The 23,671-nt window shown below is 35.3% G+C and overlaps 1 protein-coding gene across 2 annotated transcripts in view; it reads right to left on the reverse strand.

Annotated features, from left to right (window-relative positions):
* Positions 1 to 1,398: 1,398 nt before the first annotated feature.
* LOC136029376 (Kv channel-interacting protein 1-like) overlaps positions 1,399 to 23,671 on the reverse strand; it is a 75,819-nt gene continuing 53,546 nt past the window's right edge. For both annotated transcript variants that reach the window (XM_065707695.1, XM_065707696.1), the window contains exons 3-5: positions 15,779 to 15,919; positions 8,348 to 8,572; positions 1,399 to 1,572 (exon numbers count right to left, since the gene is read on the reverse strand). In XM_065707695.1, coding sequence (XP_065563767.1) covers positions 1,462 to 1,572; positions 8,348 to 8,572; positions 15,779 to 15,919 — 477 coding nt within the window. In that variant the 3' untranslated portion in view covers positions 1,399 to 1,461. The remainder of the gene's footprint in view (positions 1,573 to 8,347; positions 8,573 to 15,778; positions 15,920 to 23,671) is intronic.

Raw genomic sequence — 23,671 nt, forward strand, 5'->3', positions numbered from 1 at the left:
GGGTGAGAGACTAAAGCAAGGGGGGTATGCAGCTATTTCCAAAAAAATCATTCTCGAATAAAAACCAAAAAAGTCGAATAGGTGTCAAAAAAATTCATCTGCAGCATACGTAATCCCCAATCCTCGCCGTGAATTTTTCGGGTGTAAAATACTAAAACATCCAATCCATGCTCTTTTTGGAACGAAATACCTCGCTTTCGTGTTTGGAGCCGAGCATCGGTGAGGCGTGGAATCAAAGGATAAGCACTTGCAAGATCCCATGTATTTTCATGCTTACCCGCGCCAAACTTCAGTAAACAGAAGCATCTGATTGTTTCTATTTCCTATGAACAGAATTAGTTCGTTAGTAGAGCTTGCGATAACTACGTTGATATATAGAATGAAACGCTTCGTTTTTACGCAGAAAGACAAGATTACTGCATCTATGAACAAATTGGAACTGTGGATAATAAGTTTGAAAATAATAACTTTGACATGTTTCCCACTTTTAAAATTACCTGTCTTGCTGATGAAATAGAAGAAAGTAAAGTTCTTATTAATAACTATTTGACCAGTCTATGGAGGAAATTTTAGTTGCACTGTAAAGGTCACATGTCAAGACATGTCAATTGGGACATGTCAAGACATGTCAATTGGGACATGTCAAGACATGTCCCAATATGAATGGATTAGAAACCCATTTGTGATTGAAAAATATGATGATTTTGGCCTTACGACAGCAGAGCAGGAAATATTTGTTGACTTATCCAGTGATAGCGCATTAAAGCAGATTTTTTGAGATGAAAATAATATTGTTACGTTTTGGCTACGAGTAAAGGAGGATTTTTCTATTTTGACAATCAAAGCATCAGAAATTTTATTGTTATTTGTGAATCTTACCAATGTAAAACTGTTTTTTCTGCAGTAGCTGTCTTAAAAAAGCATCGATCTCGCTTAATGATTGAAAAGAAACTGAGAACCGCAATTTCTTCAATGATACCACTGTTTGAGAAAATTTGTGCTGAAAAACAACCTCAAACGTAACATTAAATTTTTATGTTGTAGTAGTATTAATTATATATTCTTTTTTGTTTTGTTATTATATTTATTATAATAAATATACTATATTCTTACATAATATTGTATATCATTTTCTAGCCCATTAAATAAATTATAATATCAGTTTAGTATTTAGGAAATTTGATTTTTAAATAAATTAATGGGACGCAACAATTTGTCTTTTAAAGGGGGGCGCACCAATTTTTTTTAAAGCGGGGTGCCGGTACAAAAAGGTTGGAAACCACTACATTAAACCTTTAAACTGCAACTTCTAACTGGACCCGTGGTAATGCAAGTGAAATTGCCTGTTTGGCTATGTGCGAAACACAATGTATCATTTAGTCGAAGAGGTAGTTAGCATTGATTTAAATTTAATTTATAATGTAAATTTATACAACATCTTTACTATAAAACATATGCAATCTAAAAAGAACTTTCCAAAAGATCCAGCGACAATGATATTGTTTCATCTTGCAGACATGCATCCAGAAATTCCTCTAGAGTGACCACTCCATCCCCGTTACTGTCTAGTTTCTAGAATGAAAGATATACTTGTTTAGTTTTCGTTACAACTGTAGTCCTCTAAGACTCGGCGAAGATTACAAAGACAGCTTTCTGATAGAGTCAATATTATCTTATCAGATAGAACAGAATTGTACCTTTTTTTGACAACTTTTTTCACCTGTAACAGCCAAATAAAATGGAATGAAAAAGGAAAAATGCCACTGGAAGCCCGGAAAAGAGGTGATCATGGAACTTCAATTATTCTTAATAAGCCACCTTTTTAAATGACACATTCTCTTGCCAAATGAACATTGGTTGCCAAATGACAGAAATAAACCATGCTGTTTTATCAGCAAACAAGCACCACAAAATGATAAAAAATATCATCATAAGACATAAATAACTGCTTTTAGTAGTCTCCGCCACATTTTATCACATACCTTATGAAAAAAACCATTTGTTGATTCCCCCCTTCAAAATGGACGAGAGTACTGCATATGAGTAAGACTTAGGTTAACCCCCTGTTAATTCGAAAACAGGTTTACTTGTATCAATTCTTTTTTTTTGTATGACACATTTTGGTCGTATTTCGAAAAATCTTTAAAGATCTCAGAATACAAAAACAAGCTTTTTTTTCGAATGAAAATAAAGACCAAAATTGAAACATAAAATGAACAGAAATTACTTTAGATTTGAGAGAGGTTGCCACCTTCTTAGCTCCCCATTCTTTACGGTAAAGGTTTATGGTGCTTTGAAATACTTCTTATTGAAATTCCACACCCCTTGTCGTTCTTAAAGAGTTACGAAAAGCTCAGTTTTATTATAAAAAGTGCAGGGTTGAGGATGGGGTTGTAGTCACATAGGCTACAAAGAATAATTTATTTTGCTTTAAATTATAATGTCAGTCTTTACTTTCATTGAAAAAAAATACTTTCAAAATGAGATTTCTCTTCGTTTATTATATAATGCTTAAGGTTGCCCTAAATACGACAAGTGCTTAAACATCCTTTGAAAACAATTCATTGTGTTGCAAGAGCAACACTTTGGTTTTGTCGTGTTTTTTTTTCTTACTGTTCCTTTTACCACGATTTCAGCTTATTCCTAGAAAGTGGTAAGGTTCTAACCTCTGTGGTTCTTACAGAAAGTGTGAACCTTAGGCGGGATTGATGAATATGACTTTAAATTTTGGAAAGCTTCGTAGAACTCTTGCCAATGGCCAAAAATCTGTTGTTTCTACCCATGTTTGTTCGTGATTTCAGCTGAGTTTATCATTTGGTTTTTCGCACTGGAGATTGCGGTAAAGAAATGGTATCAGATGTGACTCTTAAACTTTAAAAGTTCTCTTATTGCTAAAGAAATTAGAGTTTATCCTTTGCTCCTTTCTAAGTGATGACGTTGGAAACTTGGCCTACGGCAGAAAAGTCAACTTTTGAACTAAGCCAGATTGATTTTTTTTTCGACAGCAGTCTATAGCTCTTGATGAACTGATCATAGTATATATTATCCATTTTTTCGTAGAAAAATTCCTCCATGAAATATATCAGTTTGAAAGTTTAAAGGGGTTGAGAGCTTCAGTAGTAAGGTACACACAGAAACCAAAAGTAGCCCGAATCAGAAAGGGTATCAGATGTGCCTCTTAAATTTTAAAATTTCTCTCATTGCTAAGGAAATTAGAGTTTATCCTTCGCTCATTTCTAAGTGATGACTTTAAAAACTTGGCCTACGACAAAAAAGTCAACTTTTGAACTAAGACAGATAGATTTTTTTGATGACGGCAGTCGATAGCTCTTGATGAGCTGATCAAAGTAGCTTCAGTGTTTAATCAAAGCGAGGAAATAAAACCAAAGTGTTGCTCTCGCAACACTTTGCTCGGCGAAGCCGAACAAACGTTTCCGCAACTCCTCATGTTGCCCATGCAACGTAGATCTAGTTTGAATTCAAAAGTAACTTTTACACAGCAATACACAGGGAAAACAACCCATTCATTGTATCTACTCTTCCAAACAAAGTACGATAAAAAAAAAAAACTTAAAGATAGCGCAACAACTAAAAAACTGGATAAACAATGTCAATGGCAAACCCATTCCTTAGTAAAAAAAAAGCGGTGAAATGTCGGAAAGTTAAAAAAGTAATAACTCAAGCAAAACTAAAAAAGAGTGAGATAAAATTAGCGTTGAAAAGGTTTAAAAGAGAACATACAAACAAACGGGAAAGAACAAAAAGATAAAACAAACATAAAATTTAGGTATCACCAGTACCAAAGAAAAAGAAAAAAAATGAAAACTAATTGTTTATTTTATCAGTAATGAAAGGGACAAAGGTTTTTCATATCTGGAAGTTAAGCAACGGATGCGGGACAAGAAAGGAACGGGTCCAGAAACAGTATGTGGCAGGTGGTGTCTGGATGGGGAGTGTCATTTGAGGAAAATGTTTTCCATACGAAGGTTTGTTATTGCATCTTTTGCAAAACGGAGGCACAAAGTTCCTATCCTTGCTCAAGAGTTCCAAGCTTGGGATTTTTTAGAAGGAGCGAGCATGGTACCTTAGCTTCTTTTAAAATTATTCTCAGGGCTCTTTTTTCAATTCAACAGCGGAAGCAAATCTCCTTGACCTTTTCGGTTCCGGTTCATTAGATTTATCTAACATATCAGGTGGACAGAGGTCATGGCTCTTAGGTGAAGTGATATTTACTTTATTTGACCTCAGTAAATTATCATAAATTGAGTTCAATCCAAATTCACCTGTATCTCTGTTTATGGAATTATTCTCGAATACATTTTTTTTTATTTCGATTGTTTCTCTGAAAAATTTGCTTCAATCCTTGGTCCCAAGAAACCAAAGAAACATTATCAAACAAAATAAAATGATTGGATAATTATAGATATGTTCCGATATTCATACCGGAATACAAATGTTCAGGGAAACAGTTATTCTTGAATAAATTATTTTTAATTTCAATTTTTCCCCTGAAAATTTGTTTTAAACCTTGGTCCCTAGAAATCAAAGGAGCATTTTCAAACAAAATAAAATCATTTGAATAATTATAGATGTTCCGATATTCATATCGGAATAAAAATTTTCAGGGAAACAATCGAAATTAAAAAAAATTATTTAAGAATAATTTCATAAACAGAGATACAGGTGAATTTGGATTGAACTCAATTTATGACAATTTACTGTGGTCAAATAAATTAAATATTGCTTCACCTAAGAGCCATGACCTCTGTCCACCTGATATGTCAGATAAATCTAATGAACCAGAACCGAAAAGGTCAAGGAGATTTGCTTCCGCTGTTGCATTGAAAAAAAAAATAAGAGCAATAAACTATATGTAATTAGTTTATTGGGTATAAATTTTGTTTGTTTTTATTGATGTCTTTTAGCTTTACTGCTGATGATGAACACTGTATATGTGTTCGAAATATTTAGTTAAATTTTTTTTTATCTTTTCACTGTCGATTAAAATGTTTCATCCCTGAACTGTTATACTTTCGTCATGGAAAGGCAGTGTGGTCTTCAAAGTTATCTAGGTTTCAACAGCCTTTAGGTCATCCATAAATTTTCATGTGTCGGGAAATTCCTTAGCAAGGTTATTTGTCATAACAGAAAAAAGAAGGGGACCTAGAAGATTACCTTGGGGTATCCATTATGGACAGGGAATGGACTGGAATAATGATTGTGATATTTGACTGCCTGTGATCTATTTGATAAAAAGGAGGCAACTAGTTTAACCAGAAAAGGATCAATATTGAAATCAGTTACAAGTTTCTCAGCTAAAATATTATGGTTAAGAAGGTTAAGTACTTTTTGAAGGTCATAGGAAATAAAATTTAGCCAGCAATAAGGTTCTTCGAGAATTTTTTGATTGAGTCAATAAGAAAAACAAGGTAATGGGAAGTAGAAGGGTATTTGATGTTCCCGAGTTGTCTCATGTCAGTAAAAGGTAGGATTTTCTCCTCTTGCCAATCTGCAAGGAATCCTTCATATAATTTAGAGAATATAGGACTGAATGAAATAGGACGAAAGCCTTCAAAACTAGGTTTTCCGTCTTTCTTTTTTAACGGGGTTATAAAATCCTGTTTCCAAATTTGTGGATATTGGCCGGACTCAGTAATATCTTTGAAAATAACAGACAAGGGCTTTGAGAGAAAGTCACTGAAAGCACTAATATGATGAAACGGGATATCTAAAGGGCCGAAACTTGTTTTTCGTAGTTTCCAAATTTTTCTTTTGAACTGAGACGGAGATATGGAGGGGATGGATGGCGGACGCATGTTTTTTTGTTTGTTTTATTTTCCCAGGGGTGATCGTATCAACCCAGTGGTCCTAGAATGTTGCAAGAGGGCTCATTCTAACGGAAATGAAAAGTTCTAGTGCCCTTTTTAAGTGACCAAAAAAATCGGAGGGCACCTAGGCCGCACTCTTTACGCTAAAGTTTTGTACTGTTTTAAAAATTAGAGTTTAGAGAAAGAGTCAAACTATAGCGTAAAGAGCGGGGCGTTGATGAGGAAGCAGCCCCTTTCATATACGAAGTAATTTCTGTTCGTTTTAAGTTTTAATGTCGCTCCTTACTTTCAGTTAAAAAACTTGTTTTTTTATTTAATCTGGAATCGGGAACGATATATTATTTGTCAATTAGACGAGAAAAATAAAATTGTAATATTATGGTGCAGCCAAATATTAATACCAATTGAATTCTGAAATACCACGATAATGCAGAGCCTCCACTACATTCGTCATATTTAGGATTTTTTGTCATAGTTTAAAATAAAAGTCTTCTGTAGAATACAAAACTGAACAAGTAGATTCTTCCAGAAGCATGTCTCGCCATCTGTTGTAGCATTTTTAAAACAATAAATGTCCAATGCCATGGATTCATCACTAGTAAAATAAAAAAATATTTCGAATCAATTTTTGACTGTATTTCGTAAGATTAATACAGTGGAATTTCAAATTGCTGTCATCTCAAGAAATTAGCAGCCTGCAGCAGCAATTGAACATGAAAGGAAAAAGATAACAATTCCTAAATATTTTTCTTTGAAGTTCAAGTGGAATTCACAGAAAAGTCAGTTCCACTTGGCATTAAAATGAAGCTTGCTTTACCAAAGATGAATGTCGTGTGACGGATCTATGTATTATGTGAGTATAGGTTGTGATGTTGAATTAAGGGCAATAAACTTGAGTGCTAAAACTTTCCGGACAGTAACTTCCAGAACATGATTTTCTAGCATGAAATAACGTGAGTTTTACTTTATATCAGGCATTTCGAGCGTTGTATAATATTTTGTCACTAATGAAAAAAAATTGAATTGTGGTAATAAGGTACGGCCAAATATAAGTGCCAACTGAAATCTGAAATATCAAAATAATGCAGAGCCTTCTCTTGCCGGGAAATGCATAGAATTTTTGTTGTTGTTTAACATAAACAATTTCTGCAAAATACAAAACTGAACAAGTGCACTCTTCCAGATGCATAGCTCACCATCTATTGCGTCATTCTTAAAATAAAAAATTCTAATTTTTAAACTGCCATGGTATCATCACTGGTACAATCACAAAAAATTATCTATTTAGTTTTTGGCTGTGTTTGATGGGATTACTAAAGTAGAATTTCAAATTGTATTCATTTCGAAAATTTAACAACCTGCAGCAGCAACGGAAAAAGGCAGGCTTTCTCTAAAGTGCTGACCATGTGTCCTGTCAGATCAATACTAGAAATTTTTAATTTAAATTTTCTGCCTTAAGAGCTTTTTTAAAATCTTGAAATTTGAAACTGAGTCTATAATATTATCGCTTTGTCACAACCAAATCCTATAAGTAAATGAACTATCATTATCAGTTTCCACGAAATATTTTTTGCTATTCAAATATTTTTTGCCCTTCAGCAGTTTATAGTCTTTGATCACTTTTATTCGTGATTTTTGAGAAAGTGGGGTTGTTGGTAGTTGATCCAAATCCCTCGTGAAGGGTTGCACTTTACCGAAACGACAGGAGACGATTTAAAATTGGGATTTAAATTTAAAATCAAGAGAAAAATAAAAGAACAAACAAAACCTCTGACGATTTCAATAAATTTCTAATGATTTCTCAGTAATTTTGCAAAGGAAGAGTCCTAGTAATTTTTCTAAATAGCTTGTAAAGTTTTGTAAATTGTTCTTGTAATTGATTTTTAATAGTAATTTCAAGTGTTTTATTTGTAAGTTCTCAAATTTGGTTGAAGAGGAGAAGGAGACTCACCGCCAGATGACTATCACCGGCTTGTTCCGCTAGGTGAGTGTGCTCTAGGAAACAAAAAAAATTCTTAAAAGTTTTCAGGGAGGTGTTTTCAATCTCCTACCTAAACCGGAATTCCTCTGTTACTTGAACGTATATTTTTAATGAACCAGAATTTTTCCTAGTTAGGTAGTTCTTTCAGGAACTAAGATACTGTCCAAAACACGTGTCCGGGTATATTTAAGCCTCTTCTTCCAATTCCTTCCTATTTATACAGAGCTGAAATCATATAAACAAAATCGATCGTGTCAAAAATGAAAAGTTGGCTTATAGTCTGACCAAATTCCAAGGTCCCTCTACCAATGCTTACAGAACAAGGAAACAGACTCCAAGCCGAGCTCGTAGCGTTTATATTTTTCTCGTTGTAAGCCTACATTCAAACCTGTCTATGTATTCGTCCAAGTCAACAAGTAGGGAAGAGGAGGAAACGGGAACAGGAGAGCGAGACACCTATTTTTCATATTTTAACCTCAAATTGATTATGAATTAATAAACTAAATCGCTTCAAACTGAAAGAAAAAAAAATAAAGACCTGAAATATTTTTGAAGTATGCATCTCCATTAATTTTTCAGTAGCAATACCGTTGCTACCAGGCGAATAAGACCTTCCTAAAAGCTTGTGGACGGAAGCAACTATTTCTTGGAGCTCTTCTTTGGTGATGACGCCGTCTTTATTTATATCATACAATTTGAAAGCCCATCGTAATTTATCGCCTGCTGTTCCTCTTGTCAGCAGAGAAAGACTTTTAATAAATTCCTGAAAGGACAAAACGGTGACAGAGGGTGAAATAAAATAAAAACAAAACGAAAATTAATTATGCGTAACTTGAAACCAGGAAAATTTATGCAGTAAATGAGAAAATACGAAAATGATTAAAAGTATACAATTGAGATCTGAAAACTATCAAAAATTTTAGCCATTTTTTTTTTATAATCTGCTTTATCCTAGTCAACCAAATGTCATTCACTTGTTAAAGAGTAATTTGTTTAATTCTTTCTTCTTGGTTTTCATGGAATGAAACAGATGAGTTGTATCTGCTAAGTCTAGGAAAGCTCAGTACATAGTGATTTCTGATGTATGGTACCTGTTTCAAGAGACGAACCTAATTGAAGGGTGTTCAACTGACTGTTCAGCACTTATTGTGCTTTCTGCCATCTCTTCGGTTGAATGTGACATCGGTTGAAACAGGTAAGACCGCCATGTTTAAACAATAGTTTAAACAATGACGCCCAGAGGTTATATAATGCGTAAGACCCGATGACAAGGATTTTATATCAGTAGCCCGTTTTTATGCCTAGGGTAAGTATATATGCATGATCTATAAATTTATTACCTAATATAAATTTAAAAAAGCCACCCTGGAAGAGTAATCAACAGAATAGAAATAAAAAAAAACAAGTACAACTTCAATCAAACAGTTCGTGGATAACGAACTGTAGTAAGGAGCGACCCGGCTCAATAGTAAACGAACTAAAAAAAACGGAATTTTGATGCTAAAATATACATCAAAAGAATCGGATTTTCATGCTGATTTTAAATATATAAATTTCATCAAATTTAGTCTTTGTCATCAAAAGTTACGAGCCTGAGAAAATTTGCCTTATTTTTGAAAATAGGGGAAAACACCCCCTAAAAGTCATAAAATCTTAACGAAAATCACACCATCGCATTTGGCGTATCTGAGAACCCTTTAGCAAAAATTTCAAGTTCCTATCTACAAAAATGTGGAATTTCGTATTTTTTGCCAGAAGACAAATCACGGGTGAGTGTTTATTTGTTTGTCTTTTTTTTCTTTTCCCCAGGGGTCATCGTATCGACCAAGTGGACCTAGAATGTCGCAAGAGGGCTCATTCTAACGGAAATGAAAAGTTCTAGTGCCCTTTTTAAGTGACCAAAAAATTAGAGGGCACCTAAGCCCCCTCCCACGCTAATTTTTTCTCCAAGGTCAACGGATCGAAATTTTGAGATAGCCATTTTGTTCCGCATAGTCAAAAACTATAATAACTATGTCTTTGGGAATGACTTACTCGCCCACAGTCCCTGGGGGAGGGGCTGCAAGAGGGGCTGCAAGTTACAAACTTCGACCAGTGTTTAAATATAATAATGGTTATTGGGAAGTGTACAGACGTCTTCAGGGGATTTTTTTGGTCTTGGGGGTGGGGTTGAGGGGAGGGGGCTATGTGGGAGGATCTTTCCTTGGAGAAATATGTCATGGGGGAACAGAAATTCAATGAAAAGGGCGCAGGATTTTCTAAAATTACTATAAAAAAAACAATGGAAAAATAAACATGGAAAAGTTTTTTCAGTTGAAAATAAGGAGTAGCACTGAAACTTAAAACGCACAGAGATTATTACGCATATGAGGGGTTCTAAAAATACTTTAGCATAAAGAGCGAGGTATTTAGGAGGAGATAAATACCTCGCTCTTTATGCTAAAGTATTTTTAGTAATTTCAACTATTTATTCTACGGCCTTTCTGATTCAGTGTAAAGAGCGAGGTATTAATGAGGGTACAAACCCCCTCATATACATAATAAAAATTTAAGAATATAAAAGTTTGTTACGTAAGTTAGTTCTTAAGTTACGTATATTTTTTACTAATAAAAACATTCATTAAAAATTAAAATTTATAGTTGCCTTTTTATGTAACCGAAAAATTGCAGGGCAACTAGACCTCCTTCCCCACCCCTTATTTCTCAAAATCGTCTGATCAAAACTAAGAGAAAGCCATTTAGCCAAAAAAGGAATCAATATGCAAATTTTATTTTAATAATTTATGTATGGAGAGCCAAAATCAAACATGCATTAAGTCAAAAACGTTCAGAAATTACATAAAAAAAACTAGTTTTTTTAACTGAAAGTAAGGAGCGACATTAAAACTTAAAACGAACAGAAATTACTCCGTATATGAAATGGGTTGTCCCCTCCGCAATCCCTCGCTCTTTACGCTAAAGTTTGACTCTTTGCCACAATTCTGCTATTTAAAATAATTAAAAGCTTTAGCGTAAAGAGCAAGGGATTGCGGAGGGGACAACCCATTTCATATATGGAGTAACTTCTGTTCATTTTAAGTTTTAATGTCGCTCCTTACTTTCAGTTAAAAAAACTAGTTTTTTTAATGTAATTTTACTAAAAGGTCGTTTAAAAACTACAAGCAACAATTTCTAAGATGCTTACGGGACCTCTCATTTTTTTTATACCACGATCACAGGATCGATAAAAAACTAGCTGCCTATTGCTGCCTTTTAAAAGCTGCCTATTTAAAAAGCCAGCAGTAGGAGTTGGTGTTGAAGAGCCTACATTCTTTCAGCCTCCAATCATACAGAATGAAAAGCTTTAATAACCTTGGGACAAACCAAGAAGTCATATGCCTAACTTTATGATAAAAAGCTAGTGGTAGAGGACACATCGGAGGGGCTGAGATCCCATTTTGCCAACAAAGTATAGATATAGAAAATATCTAAATTATTCAAGCTCAAAGAAGATGCAATATACCTTTTCATTGGAATTTTTGTGGGACATGGATGAAGGGGGGGAGTGGAGATTGAGGGGGAGAACTCCCTAATCATAGAGATTAAAACTACTACAATGACTTTCGTTCAAATCAGGTGCAAATTGCTTATCTTTAGTCTAAAAAGTGTGGACTGTCGACTGAGGCCAACACAACTGCGAACGCTCCTCCTCCATTCTGATCTATGAAAAGCATCCCTCATTACCCTCTCCAGAAAGTTTTGATTTCCGTTAAGTCTGTCTTTAATGACATCCTCCAACCACAACCATGGACATCCTACTTTCTGTTTAGCCCTACACGGTTGGCCAAAAAGAATAATGTTTGGCATTCTACCATCTCAACTTTTCTCTCATTATAACCTTATAAAGCAGGAATAAACCAGACATTTCGTACAGCCTACTGTTTGAAATACGTTCAATCAGTCGGGTATCCATAAAATCCGTTTGCCATTTCTCTGGAAAGTATCTAGGATGTCTTTCACCTATTTTCGGAGTAACAATGCTTCAGAACCATATTTGACCACTGTCATAACTGTAGCTTCCAATAATCTAATCCTGGTTCGTAGACTTATCTTCCTATTCTTTTAAACTTCTTTTTTCAACTGTCAAAAACACCCTGAGCCTCGATTATTCTACCTTTAATATATCACGACTCCATCCTTCTTTACTAACAATGCTACCGAGGTAAGTGAAGCTGTCTGCTTGATTGATCTTTCGGTTCTCCCATTTCCTTTCCTGAGCTTCTAGGACGAAGTCCTTCGAAATGATCCATATCAATGGGTGTATAGTACAACCTTGCTTAACCCCAGATTTAATACGAAACTAGCTACTAACGTCATTTCCTATATTAACTGCAACAGTGTTATACTCTCACATAACACTGTTGAGTTTAATGTATTTGTTTGGTATACCATACAAACATTAGACCTTCACTAAAGCTCTTTTATCAGCTGAATTGAACACATGCTTATAATCTATAAAAATGAGGACTAAAGGTGTTTGATGACTCAGGTACTTCTCAATTATTAACCTAAGACTGAAATTTAGGTCAACACATACCCTTCCTAAAACTGTGGTGTAAAACTTTGTCTATAGCATCTCTAAGTCTAAAAAAGAGCATCATGCTAAGTAATTTGCTACTTATATAAATCAGACTAATACATCTATAATTACCACACACACTCTTATAATCTTATCTAGGATTTTCCTAATCCCTAGGTACTTCCACCTTTTCAGAAATCGTATTCATAATCTTCAGTAACTTATTTCTAACCTCAGAGCCATCTTATTTAAGAAATTAATTTACAACACTGTCCTCACCTGAGGACTTATTATATTTTGATCCTTTTTAGTAATGTTACTAATTCTTTCTCACACAATTAATCTTCCTTTACATCCAAGGTGTCACAGACTTTTTCATTTTCCTCTGTCTTGTCATCGTGTGAAAATCGTGTCTCTAATTTTGCCCAAGTCTTTTTGGCAGCATTTTGCAAAATAAAAATTCTGTAGTATTTTTGTTTTTTTTGGAATGGCTAATAAAAGATTATAATAGATCTGAAGTAAAATCAAGTCGTCATTAATTCATGGCTAGTTGGAGTATTGACCAAGACAGATAGTCTGAGTGAGAGACACAGCTGGAATAAGCTTTTTTCAGGGATGTATCAAAAAGAATGACTACCATGACTGACACCCTGCACTTCTTAGTCATAAAATGAACGATTGGCATTCTAGTATAAATACTTTCATAATATTAAGACGACTTTCCATCTTCCTTATTCATTATCAGCCCTACTCCCTGTCTATGTAACCCATCCTTCCTGCCTGAGTAAACAAATTTAATATTACCACTTTATCATGTTTGCTACTCTAGGGTATGAGTTTCTGACACTCCTACTAAGTCCAGTTCGAAGCGTCTGACTTTGTAACTCAAAATATTGGTACTATAGATGTTTTTGTTTAATACCGTGACATTCCAAGTTGTAATTTTGATATTCTTTAAATAATTGAATTTATTTTGGCTTCATGAAAAAGCAATGGTTCCAGAACCAGTGCAAGACGTGGACCAGCAGATCTTCTCAGGTCTACACCAAATCGCTTCAGCCTCTAAGAACCGGTCAACAAGAAATCCCTGGACTTCCTGTTGAATGAAGGTTTTGCGCAATCTTCAGCCCATATTGATTACAACATTGTTGTCAGCCCTTTATGATGCTCTTCCATCAACAGGAGCCAAAATACTGCTAAGAAAATCTTTAACTTTTCACCTCCGACTCTTTAAATATTCATGCTTACAAAGGTTCATATGCTACTAGGGGGAAAACCCGTAATATATGAAATAGCTTCGAAGAAGTTTTTCAGCCCGAAAACGTCCACCAAAACAGACCAAGATCAGAAGAATTATTCGATAATGAAAATCCCGTACGAATAATGTGTCGTTTACTAGACTATAATTTTTTCGAGGGGTACCACTCCTTAACTGGGAATAGAGTTGACCACAATATCCCCAGTTTTGCGGGTACCTCAACAGGGTCGAGGCAGCCCTTTGTTGAGACCGTTGTCCGTGGACAGAATCTTCCGCTTTGTCGCAGTTTTCCATTTATAGAGAATCCTCCTGCTGTAGTGTTCTGCGTCATCATACAATTCAACCAATTGCTGAAAGAAGGTTTGTAACTATCAACATAAATAAATTTGTATTTTAAATGTTTTTAGGGAAACAGCAGTCAAACTTCAGCGTGAAGAGCAGTGTGTTTAGGAGTTGAAAGTCCACTCACCATAAAGGATTATAAATAGTATAGCATTGAAAGTGTGTCTGAAGAAGTTATGGTTAGACAAATTCCAAAGTAACTTCTGAAGTTTGGACGCCAGTTAAGGCAAAAACGCCTGGTACCACTCCTCGAGTGGAAATAGAGTTGGCTGCTAGGTCCCCAGTTTTTCGGGCACCTCGACATGGTCGAGGCGGCCCTTTGTAGATACCGTTGTCAATAGATCTGGATCTTACGCTTTATCAAAGTTTTCCTTCCTCCAACTGCAGTGTTATGCTTCACCATATCCGTTGCTGAAAGAAGGTTTGTAACCATCATAAACAAAATTGCTTTATATGTTTTCAAGGAAACACCAGTCAAACTTTAGTGTGAAGAGCAGAGTGTTTAGGGGGTAAAAACCCAATTAACTTAGAGGATTATATATTGTATAGGATTGAAACTGTGAGTCTGGGGAGGTTATGGTTAGACAAATTCCAAAGTAACTTCTGAAATTTTGCTGCCAGGTAACGCAAAGACGCCTAGTCCTGCTACGAGCTCAAGATCGAAGACGGTTGGCGGCTCCCTGAATATATAGGGTTCATTTTAAGCTTGAAATTATGTTATTTACTTCCGTCAGAAAAACTTTTCTTTTTTTTAAGTAATATATGCAAGGGCAACAATAAATATAAATTGTCAATTGAATAAATCTCCTCCAAACTCCTAGGACTATATGCTCTAAATCAAGTTGCCAAGGGGAATATAACCAAACAGCTCATGGGAACGAACTTTAAGCAAGGAGAGACGTGGGTCAATAGCAACCGAAACTCTAAAGAACGGAATTTCGATACTAATAGCTATATCAAAAGAAATGGCTTATTATGATAATTCCAAACAGATAAGTTTCATTAAGTTTGGTCTTACCCATCAAACGACACAAGCCTGTAAAAATTTGCCTGATTTAAAAAAAAGGGGAAACAACCACTAGAAGTCATAGAATCTTAATGATTATGGAAATCGCAACATCAGATTCAGCGTATAAGAGAACCTTACTGTATACATTTCAAGCTCCTATCTGCAAAAATGTGGAATTTTATATTCTTTATAAGAAGAATCACGGATCACGGATGTTTGATTATAGTTTTTTTTTTTGGGGGGGGGGGGTGAAACCAGATGGTCCTGGAATATTGGGAGAGGACTCATTAAAACGATAATTAAAAGTTCTAGTGTTTTTTTCTAGCAACCAAAAAAATTGGAGGGCAACTAGCCCCTTTTTCTCAAAACGTTCAATCGAAACTTGGGATAGCCATTCTGCTCAGCATAAATGAAAAACCGAATAACTATACCTTTAGGATAACATGACCTTCTAGAGCCCCTGGCGAAAGTGTTTTTTTCTAGTAACCAAAGCCACTGGAGGGCAACTAGCCCCTTTTTCTCAAAATCGTCCAATCGAAACTTGGGATAGCCATTCTGCTTAGCATAAATGAAAAACCGAATAACTGTACCTTTGGGATAACATGACCTTCCAGAGCCCCTGGGGAAAGATCTTTAAGTTATAAATTTGCCCGTTGTTTACGTATAGTATTTGGTATTGGCAAGTAGGCATACTTTTTTTTGGGTGGGGGGGACAAATCTTCTGCTGAAATTTTTCACGGGTTGAACATTCCATTGTGAGGGAAATTCTATTAAATGTGCATAGGTTTGTTGTAATACTTACGTCAAAACTGAGACACCCACAATTCTGTTCATCAAAGGCCTTGAAAACGTAACTGGCATATCGGCTAGCGTCTCCGTGTGGGAAGAATTGGGAATATATCAAACGAAATGTCTCCTCGTAAACAGCTCCACTTGGACAATCCTGAAATATTAAAAAATTGCAGCTACCAGGATTAAATAAATCCTTGGGAAGCCAAACCGATTAACTGCAGATGAATTTCACTTATGAAGAATTCACATTTATCGTGTTATTCCAAAATATGAATTTGATTGTCTCCTGACAGTTTACTCCCGTAGATTAATTCCTCGTGAATAAGAATCAGTTCTCCTCTCCCTCCAAAAATGGCCCCGTGAGCATAAAGTAATTTACCTACATTTAGAAACTAATTTCACATTTTTCGTAGCAACGTTTGGTTGAACGTTTTATAAACATTGAAACAAATGAGGAAAGAGATGCAACTTCTAGATTCAAGAGTTATAACCAAATTTACACACACATCTTCCTTGTCACTTTTCTCCGTACTCCCCTTTTTGGAGTATTTTAATCGAGAAAGTTAAGTTGCTCAAATATGAAAACACTGGGCGTCGAAAACACAAATATATCCTGTTAGAGTGCATATATTTGTCAAAAACAGATATCCTGTCAAAAACATATATCAAACAGTTTGTGGTAACGAACTGTAGTAAGGAGCGACCCGGCTCAATACTAACCGAAACTCTAAGAAATGGAATTTTGATAACAATAGTTATATCAAAAGAATCGCATTTTAATGCTGATTTTAAATATATAAGTTTCATCAAGGTCAGTTATACACATCAAAAGTTACGAGCCTGAGAAAATTTGCCTCATTTTAGAAAATAGGGGGAAACACTCCCTAAAAGTCATACAATCTTAACGAAAATCACGCCATTAGACTCAGCGTATCACAGAACCTTATTGTAGAAGTTTCAAGCTCCTATCTACAAAAATATGGAATTTCGCATTTTTTTTGCCTGAAGACAGATCACGGATGCGTGTTTATTTGTTTTTTTTTTGTTTCTTTGTTTTTTCCCAGGGGTGATCGTATCGACTGAGTGGTCCTAGAATGTTGCGAGAGGACTCATTCTAACGGAAATTAAAAGTTCTAGTGCCCTTTTTAAGTGACCAAAAAAATTGGAGGGCACCTAGGCCCCCTCCCACGCTCATTTTTTCCCAAAAGTCAACGGATCAAAATTCTGAGATATCTATTTTATTCATCATAGTCGAAAAACCTAATAACCATGTCTTTAGGGATGCCTTACTCCCCCGCAGTCCCCGTGGGAGGGGCTGCAAGTTACAAACTTTGGCCTGTGTTTACATATAGTAATGGTTACTGGGAAGTGTACAGACGTTTCCAGGTTTTTTTTTGTATAGGGGGAGATTTGGGGGGGAGGGGGTACGTGGTAGGATATTTCCATGCAGAAACTTGTCATTGGGAAGAGAATTTCAATGAAGGGGGTGCAGGATTTTCTAGCATTATTTGAAATACCAATGAAAAAATAAGCATGAAAAGTTTTTTCTACTGAAAGTAAGGAGCAGCATTAAAACTTAAAACGAACAAAAATTATTAAATATATGAGGGGCTTACCTCCTCGTTATACCTTACTCTTTACGCTAAAGTATTTTTAGTAATTTCAACTATTTATTCTACGGCCTTTGTGATTCAGAGCTCATTCTTAAGGATTTGGGACAAAATTTAAGTTATAGGGTAAAGAGCGAGGTATCGACGAAGGTTGAACCCCTTCATACACGCAATAAAAACATACGAATATAGAAGTTCGTTACGTAAGCTAATTTGTAAGTTACGTATATTTTTTACCAATGAAAACGTTTGTATAAAATTAAAAGTTGTTGTTGCTTTTTTAAGTAATCAAAAAATTGAGGGGCAACTAGGCCTGCTCCTTCGCTCCTTTTTTCTCAAAATCTCAAGATTAATTGCAATTAATTAATATGCAAATTTCGTTTTGATCAAAATTATGAGATAGCCATTTTATTCAGCGTAGTCGAAAAACCTTATAAATATGTCTTTGGGGAATACTTACTCCCCCACAGTACCCGTGAGAGGGGCTACAACTTACAAACTTTGCCCAGTGCTTACGTATAGTAATGGTTATTGGGAAATGTACAGACGTTTTCAGGAGGATTTTTTGGTTGGGGGGGAGGGGTTGAGAAGAGGGGGATGTGTTGGGGAAACTTTCCATCGAGGAATTTGTCATGGGGGAAGAAAATTTCCATGAAGCGAGCGCAGAATTTTCTAGCATTATTAAAAAAAAACAATGAGAAAATAAATATGAAATTGCACTTCCTGGCTGAAGGGCCAAGAAACGGAGATCAGCACCGCCGGTAGGGACTGCAAAGTCTAATGCCGTATCCTTTACCTTTTTTCGTGATTCAGGGGTCATTCTTAAGGAATTGAGACAAAACTTAAGCTTTAGTGTAAAGAGCGAGGTGCTGACGATGGGGTGAACCCTCTCATATACGTAATAAAAACGTGAGAATACAAAAATTCGTTACGTAAGCTAATTTGTAAGTTACGTATATCTTTTACCAATGAAAACGTTTGTAAACAATTAAAAGTTGTAGTTGCTTTTATAAGTAATCAAAAAATTGGGAGGGGGGGGCAACTAGGCCTGCTCCTTCGCTCCTTTTTTCTCAAAATCTCAAGATTAATTGCAATTAATTAATATGCAAATTTTGTTTTAATTATTTATGTGCGGAGAGCCAAGGTCAAAACATGCATTAATTCAAAAACGTCCAGAAATTAAATAAAAAAACAAGTTTTTTTTAAATGAAAGTAAATAGCAACATTAAAACTTAAAACGAACAGATATTACTCCGTATATGAAAGGGGCTTTTCCTCCTCAACGCCCCGCTCTTTACCCTAAGTTTCTTACTGTTTTAAAAATAGAGTTAAGAGAAAGAGTCAAACTTTAGCGTAAAGAGCGAGGTGTTGAGGAGGAAAAGCCCCTTTCATATACGGAGTAATTTCTGTTCGTTTAAGTTTTAATGTTGCTCCTTACTTTCATTAAAAAAAAACTTGTTTTTTTATTTAATCCTATCAAAAACAGGAGTTTTTAGTTTTCTAGTTCTTCTTATTGATCTAATGAATCGAATGTTTTTTTCCTGAATACAGAGCCTAACGGAGGAGTTTAAGTGTTTTGTTGTGAATTTGTTTGTTGAATAAATTTATATTTTCGTTCTTTAAGAGTACCCGCCTTAGAAAGCTGTTATTCAATCTTTAGTTACCTTTGTGTCCTGAAATTAGTAAACTACACCAAGTTTGTTTAGAAAGGAGTGCCGAACTGGGCATCAAAGGATTGATTTTAGGTGGAATCATACTATTCTAAACGTAGCTATTACTTGAGATCTTAGTTTGTGTTGTGTCTACTATTTTCTAAAATAAACCAGTATTACTTTGAAGGGCAAATATCACTAGAATTGATGATAACTTATCAAGAGACAATCCCCCAGTTGTAATTTTTTTTCATCCTTGCTTATTACAAGCTTTAAATTGAAAGATGAAACATAGTCTGATAAATTATAATGAATTCTTCCTTATAATTCAAAGCAGCAATTCAATTAACTACAAATAGGAAAAGGCTGGAATACAGATTGACCTTTTCTCAGAGATTACTAGGAGTAACTCCTGGGAATTAACATATTCATTTCATCTGTTGCATCTTTTCCCTTGGAAAGTCTGAGTAGTAGAGTCTTGGGAACTTTCAATTTAGGATTATCTTATAGATGTATGATGTCTTGGAAAATTCAATAATAAGGGGACAAGCTTGCCTTTAGATTGAAGATGGTGAGAAAATCAGTAGACAATAAGCTTTTTTCGCTTGCAAGGGCCAAAAAAATAATTAATGAGTCGTTTGATAGTTTTAGCAATAAACGTTTGACGACGGAGAAATATTTCAAGATGCTGATAAATTGATTGGTTATCCGACAATGTTTACCTAAATATTTACAGCATAAATGTCAAATTTTGAGCCGTTTGTCTATTGATCCAGTACTATTTAGACCCTTCTGCACAATTTGATTAATTAAAAAAAACTGTACACAAAAGTATGAAAAATATTTGGTATTTGAGGATAAATGCTTGAGTGTAGTCAGATTTTTTTTTTCAGACAAAGGGTTAATACCCCAGCAAGAAAATTACTTCAAGACCTAAATATAAGAATTTCCCGTATTGTTATGTATTCAAAAGAAGAATCTTTGAGAACAGAGGGGATAGAAGTCCCATAGAGACAATCTCAACAAGCTCATCTTTGATCCAAAGAAACTCCATGTGCCCATCATTTCCCTAAAGAAGGAAACAAACTTGGTTTCTTAGTGTAAAATGAGGACGATAGACCTGTAATTGCATATCAAATCAACAGTCTTGCGTCTAACCCATCCTTTTAAGAAGAAAAACCCTTAGAAGAAATTCCTCTTAAGTATTGTTTGTCAGAAGAGACAACAGCTTGAAAATGTTGTCTCGAATAAACCCACTTATCCCGGTGAAATACCAGGTATATTAGCAGTTGAGAATTCCAAGTTTTGTGCGAGGTATTAGCTACAATTATCAACCTGTGTTTCATTGATGGTTTATTTCTAGACTCTTTTTCAAGCATATATATGTCTCCCCTATCCAAGAATAAATGTTCCCAAAAAATTGCTGTTTTCAGACAAATTTCAAAAATCGGATGTCGCAAAAGTTTTCAAAAGTTTCATCGAAAAAATACTGCGTTTTAATTCTAATGATGAGATTAATAAAAATCAGTTCGGTTTCCCACCAGATCACAAGAAACTCACCACTCACTTTCTAAGTTTCACATTATTCTAAGGCATATGGAAGAAAAGAGCTCAGATCAGGAAGAATATGTAAGAAAAGATATGGAAGAAAAGAGCTCACTCTAGAAAAATGAAAAACGTATTTTTATTTAAAAATATTGCTTGTGCAAAGAGTTAAATTAATTAAAAACAAACGGAATACGAACAGAAATTACAATAAACAACCGAGTCAAACTCAAAACGAGCAGAAAATAACATGAGTAGGGAACAAAACCCCTATACCTTCCTAAGGCCAGATCATAATTTGCATTTTACTGAAAAAAATACAAATGAATGTGTATTGTCAGTTTCATATACATATGCCAATATTTATTCCTTAAAATGTTAATAATACTTGATTTACTAAAGTTGTAAAAGTGAAAACATTAAAAAATTTTCAGCAAAGTGCAAATTATGTTTTAATATTAGGAAGGAACGAGGGCTTTGAGCCCTATGTATTTCAATTTCTGCTTGTTTTGAGTTTGATTAGGTTAATTATTGTAATTTCAATTCGTTTTGGTTTTAATTTATTTATCGATACTGATATGTGGTAGTTTTACGCTTGGTAGATTATTAGATTCTATTTTTGGCAATTTTTGGTTTAATGGAGTTCTTTACTTTTCATTGAAAAGCATATTTTATGAAAAAGTTTTGTAATTAATTTCTGTTCGCTTATTTTGACACAGTCTTTTCAGGGAAAAAGAAATTAATAGCTAAAGGCTTTTCTGTTTTTCTTTAAAATTTTTTAATTTGGCCAGCTATTTGTAGGCTGGAGAGACTTTTTTGATAATCGAACAGTTCGTGGTAACTAACTGTAGTAAGGAGCGACCCGGCTCAATAGTAACCAAAACTAAAAAAAAATTAGAATTTTGATGCCAATAGTTACATCAAAAGAATTGCATTTTAATGCTCATTTTAAATATATAAATTTCATCAAGATTAGTCTTACCTGTCAAAAGTTACGAGGCTGAGAAAATTTGCCTCATTTTAGAAAATAGGGGGAAATACCAAAAATCCACAAAAAAATGTGTGGGGGGGGAGTAGTTGCATTCAGATCATTTCTACTTTTAAAAAGGGCACTAGATCTTCTGATTACCCCGAAACAGGTTTCAGGGTTGATCTTCTGATCAACCCCGAAAGTCTTGTTATTTGATCTTTGGACCATTTTGAATATAATGATTGTCTCTAAATTTCTACTGGATGCATTTTGGAAAAATACGACATGTGGCGGGGGAGGGTAGCTGCTCTCTGATCACTTTGACTCTTAGAACGGGCTCTAGAAATTCTGATTACCATCCCAATGAGTCGACCACCCTATCAATAAAAATATAGGGTGCCCCGCAGCCCTAAGATCTGTGGGGGCGAGGGTGTATTCGTCACAGACATAACTACCAGACCCTTCAAATATGATTAATAAATTTGCTATTTCAAATTTTGATATATGTCTTTGGGGAAATAATAAGCGTGGGGTCTGGTTGCCCTCAAATTTTTTTTGCCTATTCAAAAGGACATGACTTAAATCCAGAACATGACTTAAATCCCTGTCCCCAGGGCACCTGGGGGGTTATGTCAACCCTGGAGGCATTGTTATATGCTCTTTGTACTATTTTGAACTAAAACACTATCTCACGATTTCAATCAGATTCGTTTGGTGGAAAGAGGGTTAGTCGGAAGGGGGAGACTAACTGCCGTCCATCAATTTTGACTCTTAAAAGGGAACTCGAACTTCTAGTTTTCAACATATAAGCCTCCTCTAAAGTTTATACAACCACCCCTTCCATAAAAACCCATCTCCCCTGGTCATAACTTACAGCCCTTGTCACTAGGAAATCGGGGTTTGTCTCAGCCCTAGAAGCCTTGTTATATGATATTTGAACTATTTTAAATAAAATGGCTATCTCAAAATTTTTAGATCCATTTCTGGAAAATGCGACACGTGTGTGCGTGGGGAGATAACTGCCCTCTGATCACTTTGACTCTTAAAATGAGCACTAGAGCTTCTGATTACAGCCCAAAGAATCCCCTCCGATGTTTATATGACCACGCTTTCTATAAAACCTTACATGCCCCCAGGCCGTAACTTACAACTCTTTCTATGAGGGCTGTAGAGGGGGAGGGGGTTGTCATCCTCAAAGACATATTGTAAGACCATTCAACTATGTTGAACAAAATGACTATCTCAAATTTTTTATTAAAAGCGTCTGTGGAAATGACGGGCGTAGGGGCATTTGCCCTTCGATAACTTTTGACTATTGTAAAGGGCACTAGCCCTCTCAATTTGCATTCAATTGAGTCCTTTTTGAAGTTTCTACAACAACTCCTTCAATACCAGGTACCCTGGTCTAAAAAAATACATTGTGCCAACATCGTTCTTTACTTAGGCAGGGCTATTGCGCTGCCTATGATTATTACTTTTCCCAGAGGCACTTCATATGGAAGGGGTGGTCACATAAACTTCGGAGGGGGCTCATCCGATTGGAAATCAGAAGCTCTAGTGCCACGTTTAAGAATCAAAAGCTATTGGAAGGCAACTAGCCCCCCTCGCCCCTTTTCCCCAAACGCATCCGAAACGAATTTCGAGATAGCTCTTTTGTTAAAAATAGTTCAAAGACATGATAACAAAAACTCCAGGGTCAACACAACCCCCTAGGACCCAGGAGTAGGTGTTTGAAGCCATGCCCCGAGGGTATACATGATTTTTTATAGAAGAAATGAATCATATAAATTTTAGAGCGGTGTCATTCGATTGGAAATCGCGAGTTCTCGTGTCATTTTTAGAATCAGAAGAGATAGAAGGACAACTAGCCCCCCTACCCCCAATGCCTTTTTGCCCAAATGCATCCGATCAAAATTTTGAGATACTCATTTTATTCAAAGTTGTTTAAAGATCAAATAACAAAAACTCCGGGGTCGACACAACCTTCCAGAGCCCGGGGACAAGTATTGTGACTTATGTCCCCTGGGTATATAAGGTTTTTATGCAAGGGGTGGTCGTATAAGATTCAAAGAGGGCTCATTTGATTGGAAATCGAAAGTTCTAGTTCACTTTTTAAGAGTCAAAAG

Source organism: Artemia franciscana, chromosome 7 (assembly GCF_032884065.1).
Source record: "Artemia franciscana chromosome 7, ASM3288406v1, whole genome shotgun sequence".
NCBI lineage: Eukaryota > Metazoa > Arthropoda > Branchiopoda > Anostraca > Artemiidae > Artemia > Artemia franciscana.